The sequence below is a fragment of the Mesocricetus auratus genome, unplaced genomic scaffold, assembly GCF_017639785.1.
Source record: "Mesocricetus auratus isolate SY011 unplaced genomic scaffold, BCM_Maur_2.0 Super-Scaffold_100009, whole genome shotgun sequence".
Taxonomy (NCBI): Eukaryota; Metazoa; Chordata; class Mammalia; order Rodentia; family Cricetidae; genus Mesocricetus; species Mesocricetus auratus.
The window spans coordinates 11,155,033-11,162,499 of NW_024429193.1; the positions used below are offsets into that span (position 1 = coordinate 11,155,033).

Genomic DNA, 7,467 nt, shown 5'->3' on the forward strand with positions numbered 1-7,467 from the left:
ACTCGTGTCTGCCTCGCTGGCTTGGGTCTCACGTGTGCTTTTCTGATCATGTCCGCTTGCCTCTCACTTTGTCTCAATTCCGACTGCTGTCTACTCAGTCTGTTTGGACTGCAGAAAGCTTCATCAGTGCTGCGATGGTCACGGTTCTAGTGTGCGCGGTGGCCACACACAGGAGCTGCTCAGATCTGCTGTGGTGGCTTAGCTGCCGCCTCTACAATGGCCGCACGCCAAACGGTTACTTTTCCACACCGGTTCTAACCAATGACTGCATGTGCATTCTGTACCATGCAGGGATGTCGTTTTGTGCAACTTAAGCATATACTTAGTCAGATATTATCAATCAAGCAAGTCTAATCAATGGCCCACGGGTTCCTTGTAGCCAAGGATAGTTGTAAATGAACCCCCATCTTAAATATACTTGAAATATTGGGATATTTTTGTGGTTTCAAAATATTTATTTTACTTTTAACATAATTTCTTTATTGACCCTTTGGGAATTTCATATCTTGCATGCTAATTCCACTCACCTCCCAGTCCCCCGATATCCTCCTTTTACCCCTGTAGCACCCCTCCAAAAGAAAATTAGAAAAAATCTGACCAACATAAAACAAAGTAAGCAAGCAAATGAACAAAAACAAGAGAAAATAAACAAGCAAAAACCTCTTTGCTTTTCCATCTTTTCCACCTCTCCAACACCTCTTCATTCATCCTGGTAGCATTGGGAAGGATATAAATATATATATATATATATATATCTTTTTGTCCAGTCAGATTTGCTAGCAAATGTTCATTGCAAGGAGTAACTGGTCTGGTTCAAGGTCTCTGGTTTCTGGTACAGCATCGTCACTGGATCCTCACTGAAACTCCTATTGGATATCCCATGGCAGCCTGAAATCATAGAAAGCCTGTGGGTATTATTGTAGAAGGAAGTTTCTATTCTGCCCAGCCCTGCAGACGTTCAGTCCCAAATACACACACAGAGGCTTATATTAATTATAAACTGTTTGGTCTATTGCTCAGGCTTATTACTAACAAGCTCTTACAACTTAAATTAACCCATAATTCTTATCTGTGTGTGGCCACATGGCTTGGTACCTTTTCTCAGTAAGGCATTCTCATCTTGCTTCCTCTGCATCTGGTTGATGACTTCATCTCTGTCCTTCCTCTTCCCAGGATTCTCTTCCTCTGATAGCTCCACCTATACTTCCTGCATGGCTATAGACCAATCAGCATTTTATTAAACCGACATGAGTGAACAAGAACATTATCACACATCATATTGTTCCACAGGATCACTCTCTTCACAAGGTCACAGATGGAGTAGATGTTACGGTGAACCAACTCAAGGCCTGGCTGTGGGTTTGGGTGGTAGCTGATCTGGTCAGTATGGGCCACTGTGGAAACCCACCTCAAGCAAGGGACCAGAGCCAGCTTCCCTATGCTAGTGCCACCAGGGTCAGCTCTCCCTGCAGGTGATGAAGAGTGGGGCCTCTGATTTCATCACGTATGGTTCCTATGGCCCCCTATGCTAGCACAGGCCACAGACATCAACACGGACCCCAGCGGCAGCTGGACCCCAGACCCAGACATGGCCCTTACAAGCAGCTCCACGCCTGGATGACATCCTGACTCTGGATGGAAGCACTGGCCACTCAGATCAGGGTGACTTTGGCAGTAGCATGGCCCTTAGACACCAACAAGGGCTCGGGTGAGTGACCTGACCCTGGTCATCCATATGGCCCTCAGTGGCAACAGGAGTCACAGACATTAACCTAGACTGTAGCCACTATGGGATCATGGACCCAGAAATGGCCCTTGAATACATCCCAGGCCTGAATGATACCTTGGCCCTGAGTGGCAACACAAGTGACACAGATCTGTATGGCACTGGCTGCGGCATGGCCCGTAGATGCCAACAAAGCTAGAGGTTGCAGCCGAGACCTCGGGCATCTGGGTGAACCCTGGTAACAATATGGGCCATGGACTTCAACACATACTAAGACTATGGTTTAACCATTGAGCCAGACCTGGTCCTTGGCAGCAGCAGGGTGGCAGCAAAGGTCACCAAGATTGGCATGGCCCCAACGGCAACACAGCCCTCAGACAGCTGCTCTAGGTGGCAGGTCAGATCCCTGGAATCAGCATGGCCCTTAATGGCAACAGGAAACATGGACATCAATACAGACCCTGCTTGTGTAGGACCACAGACCTAGACATGGTCCCCAGCTGCAGCCTTGGCCCAGATGTCATCATGGAACTGGGTGGTAGTATGTGCCACTAAGGTCTAGCTGTAGCATGGTCCTTCATTACCAACATGGTCCCAGGTGGTGGTTTATTTTATTGTAGCTTCACTGTGTAGTTCTTGCACACATAATTTATTGCAGCTTGGCTGTGTAGTTCTTGCATGTAAACTTTATAATTAATACTGATATGTCACAAAGTCAGAAGGTTGGAAAAGCCTGTAAGACCTGAATGTTTCTAATAAGTGGTTAACATCTATGTCTGTACCCTTCGAGTAAAGCATGGATTACTCTCTATGATTTTGGTGGGTGTCATCCAATCAGATGAGAATATCAACAGAGAATATCTGGCCTCCCTGGAAGAAGAGGGAATGTTTCCATCAAACAGCCTTTAGATTCAAATTGCAACTCTTCCTTGGATTACAGCCAGTCTCATAGATTCTGAAGACATCAGCCTTCACAGTCAATTCTCAGAAATTTCCTGAATGCTTATGGTCATTTAGCTATATAGATACATTCTGAGAAGAGCATCCTTGGGCAATTTCTTTTTTAAAAAAAGGTGATTATTCTTTTTATTTCAGATTTATTTATTTACTATGTTTACAGAGTTCCATCTGCATATATGCCTGCAGATCAGAAGACAGCATCAGATCTCATTACAGATGGTTGTGAGTCACCATGTGGTTGCTGGGAATTGAACTCAGGACCTCTAGAAGAACAGACATAGCTCTTACCACTAAGCCATCTCTCCAGCCCATCTTTGGGCAATTTCGTCATTGTACAAATACAGAGTGCAAGTTTAGACAACCTAAGATGATTTTGTCACTAGATAGCATCTTATCAGGAGATCACTACCTTTTCTTCATTGAAATCTTATGTTTTTGTGACTATATATGTGTATACAATAAGTATGTGTGTATATTATAAAGGAGTATGTGCTGTGGAATATTAGTTTAAGAAGTATTACATTTGTTTATACTATGGAATATTTACTTACTGATGCAAAGATGGTGGCATTCTTTTATGTTGCATTTGTTGAACTCTGTAAAGCTGTGTTACTTTGCCTGTCTAAAACACCTGATTGGTCTAATAAAGATCTCAATGGCCAATAGATTGGCAGTAGAGTGAAATATGTGTGGCTGGCAGGCAGAAAGAATAAATAGGAGGGGAAATGTAGGTCCAGTAGAGGAGAGAAGACTGGAGGAGTGAGAAAAAAATGAGAGGAGGACACTACAGAGAAGTGAGAAGGAGAGCCAGCTGCGGAGTAAGAAGCAAAGAAAGGTATCTAGAATAGAAAGAGATAAAGAGCCCAGAGGCAAAATGTAAACTGGATAATTTAAGAAAAGCTGGATAGAAGTAAGCCAAACTAAGGCTGGATATTCTTAAGAAAGACTAACAAGTCTCCGTGTATTTACTTGCGGGCTGGGTGGTGGACCCCCAAAGAGCAAAGTTTAGAGCTTTGCATTTCCAACTGCTTATTGGTATTGCCCTGAATTAAAACTTACCAGCACTAACTCTGAGATGTCTCGGGTCAAATGTCTGTCTTGTCTTTATTGTTCGGGCTGCAGCTGCTGTTTAGACTAACTGAATGCCCTTCGGATCCCACCAGGGCAGGGCTCATATTGGCCCTGCTGCCAACCTCCCAGTCTCCGTCCACGTTCTTCCTTCAATCTTGTGACTTTCAAGTTAATATAGATTTCCCCAGGAAGTCTTGCTTTGCCCTGAATCCTGGGCTACATGCTGTGTCTCTGGGTTCTGGCAACTCCTTAGAGGGCTTATTATACTACATTCTAATTACTTTTAAACTTTTTGATTTTCAAAGATTTCCCAAATCTTTGGAGATGACAAATGGTTATCTGTTCACTGTTGTTTCTCTAACTGATGTCTCCAAGGTGCTCAATAAATATTATTTAATAACCAGGATCAGGGAAATGGAAGCTTTTAGAAAAATAATGTATTTCTAAGACATAGGAATGAGCTGAATTATTTAAAATATGTTCTGAGACGACCACACATGTTTGTGTGTGTGGTTTCTTTTCTTGTTTTGTTTTCTTTTTAAGCAGTAACCCTTAAGGAATGCATGGAAGTCAACTCCTTCTGGTCCTGTATATTCCAGTGGGTAGACAAGGGAGACACATAGAGCATTTCCTTTGCCAAGCAGGTGGGAACTAGTGGCTATTGAATCTGGTTCCTTAGAGGTTGATAAGGCACTGTGGGCATGATCACAGTTCCAGTCTCCAGCCTCCTCATGTTGTAGTTTGAATGTGAAATGCCCCCCACATGTATTTGAACACTTGGTCCTTAGCTGATAATGTAGTTTGGGAAGGTTTTGAGATCATTTTTAGGGGGAAATCACAGAGGGTAGGACCTGAGGTTTCAAAGCTCCACTCATGTTCTATATACTCGGTGTTTAAATGCCATTACCGTGCAACCAATCAGTACCAGTTTTCCTGCAATGACTTTGACATCTTTGCCTCCACTGAATGTATTTTTTTTAAAGAAAAACCCTTTACAGTCCAGGTCTTTTATTTCTTTTTGTACATCAGGCCATGAATTCATATGGAATGGGCTCCAGCAGCTCAGGCTCCTTCCCATTAGTCCTCACAAAGTGTGCCTTTCTGGGTGGTGCAGGCTGGCGCTTCAGCTGAACCCAGGTGCCCTTCTCCTTGGCTTCCTTCTTCTTCTGGTCGTTTTCCTTCACCCGCTTCAGGAAGCTGTCTCTGCTCTTAGAGTGCTTGATGTGCTCAATTCGCACGTTAATCCTTTTGACAAGAATCTTGCCCTTAACTTGCTTGTTCACAATGATGCCCACAGCATGCTGGGTGACATTGTAGACTCTTCCTGTTTTGCCATGGTAACATTTATGGGGCATTCCTTTTTGAACAGTGCCCATTCCCTTGATGTCTGCAATATCACCCTTCTTGTAGATTCGCATGCACGTAGCCAAAGGAACAACTCCATGCTTCCTAAAAGGCCAAGAGAACATGTAGCGAGTGCCCCTCCTCTTGCCCTTTCTGTTCGTCATTTTGGCGAGTTACTGGAAGATGGCTGCCGCAGCCAAAAAGGCCACTGAATGTATTTTTAAACTTTAAGCCAAAATAAATATTTCCAGGCTGTTTTGAAAAATTTGAAAACTTTGTTCAAAGTCGGTGGCACTGTTTGGGGAATATGACGGAACCTTAAGATGTGGGATCTTGCTATTGGAGGTATATCAAGAAAATTTACAACCTTGTTCCATTTCAAGTTTGCTTTCTCTGTTCCCTGTGTGTGGTTCCATGCTCCTCCTGCAATCTGGCATGCATTCTCCATCTTTGTAGATGCTAACCCTCTGGCATCCTATGCTTTGATAGATTCTTTCTTCCGTAAATGGCCCTTTATCTTAGCAACAGAAGTGCAACTACTGTAGTACCATAAATTGCATCGTGTCAGAAATGAGAAAATAGGGCTGGAGAGATGGCTCAGTGGTTAAGAGCACTGGCAGCTCTTCCAGAGGACCCGAGTTCAATTCCTAGCACCCACACAGCAGCTCACAACTGTCTGTAACTCCAGTTGCAGGGGGATCCAACACCCTCATATATACTTGCAGGCAAAACACCAATGCACAGAAATGAGAAAATACCCATGTCCTTTCCTTCTTCCTTCCCCCCTGGTTTAGTCCCACCCCACTGCCCAGTGCCTGCGCCTGATTGGGTGTTAAGCAGGTTTCAGTTACAGAGTGGGCCCAGAGCTTTGAGTAAGAAAGCACCCCTTCCATTCTCTAACCTTTCGTGCTCTCCTGATGAAACATTCAAGTCTGTAAATACTTGCTTCCCTCTAGAAGCAGAGCTGTCCCCAGACACTCAATAAGGCAAATGGTTTTGTTTAAGGACAAACATCTTTGCTTCCCAGAAATTTCTAACCCAACCAGAGAGACAGATGCAATGCAAGAGAAGCCAGGTAAATGACTTTAGAGTACATATTCAGACACCGTCTCTAATAGGATCTCATGGAGAAACTTTAATCTCAGGCCTCCCCTGTGAATCTGTAACCCATCTGATACCTTGCTCAGTGGTTGGCCTCCAGCTCAATGACATTCCATGCAGGAAACTCTTAATGTTAACTATGAATTACAGGAGCATTTCCCCTCATTTTCATTTAAACTTCCCGTTACCCAATTTCCTTGAATACTTAGTACTATGAGTCAGAGAATAGAAGCAGTGTTCTGGCCTTTTCATGTCAATGTTTCAGGTTTTTTTCTCTTTTGGAACATATTTCCTTTTGCTTTCTAATCCTGGCCTTTCTCATCTCTTCTCATATGAATCTCATAATCACAGCTCTGTGCTTTGGAGCCTTTTCCTAGAGTCTTGGCTGTGACCAGATTCTTTATTGAGATGTATGTAATGACTGTCAGACCTTTTTTCCTGAAAGGTTATGGTTAATTCAAAATCTATCAGTGTGCATCAGTCGCATAAATTATTCCTTATAATATAAAGCCCATTGTCTTGTCTTGACTCAATTTTATCTGACATCAGATTATTCAACTATCTAATTTCTACTGGTTCCTTGTGGGAGTCCCTTAAATGTGCCCCACACTGACTGGCCTAAATAATTCTCTGTTACCAACACATTTTGCAACCTCATTATTCAGAAACATTTCCACATTGATTGGTGTTAGCGTATACAGAAATTCTGTTTCCAATACCATTCGCTGAGGCACCTCCCTGTTAACCTCCTTTCCAGCTAACAACATCATTTATTTCTACCTTTCATTTTCATTGTTAGCCTTTTTTATTTGTTTCTAACTTTCAGTTTCATTGTTACCCCCTTTTTATTTTTTTTATGTCAAGGTTTTCCTCTCACCTCTTGGGTCCCACAGTAACCTGCAATGGATCCTAAATGTCTTCTCGTTAGAGACTTGATCAAAAGCCTTTTTGAATGCCTAAATATTTAATGCCAGTTACATCTCAACACTTCAGTATTTTGTTAACTCTTAAAAAAAACCCAGAGAGATGAGAGGAACATGATTTATTCAGTCTGAAACTGCACATACTACCCACCTGGGTGTTTTATAAGCCTCAGTAATGATTTTATCAGCTATCTTTCCTCATCCTGAAGATAACATTCATTGGTAAGTAATTCCCCAGGTAACCCCAAGCTCATTATTTAAAGATGGGCATTCCTGCCCGTTTGTCTGGACAAACAGGCACCTAATGGAAATTCAGACCAAATAACAGAAAACCTATTTTCT

General features: G+C 42.8%; 1 protein-coding gene across 1 annotated transcript; it reads right to left on the reverse strand.

Moving 5' to 3' along the window:
• Window positions 1-4,737: 4,737 nt before the first annotated feature.
• On the reverse strand, window positions 4,738-5,298 carry LOC101841053 (60S ribosomal protein L21-like). Its single transcript, XM_040751491.1, has one exon. It carries the CDS (start codon window positions 5,263-5,265, stop codon window positions 4,783-4,785), a length of 483 nt encoding a protein of 160 aa, XP_040607425.1. The 5' UTR covers window positions 5,266-5,298; the 3' UTR covers window positions 4,738-4,782.
• Between the last annotated feature and the right edge of the window lie 2,169 nt (window positions 5,299-7,467).

Coding starts and splice junctions, on each gene's coding strand:
- LOC101841053 (XM_040751491.1), bottom strand. CDS start 5,265: ATGACGAACAGAAAGGGCAAGAGGAGGGGCACTCGCTACATGTTCTCT.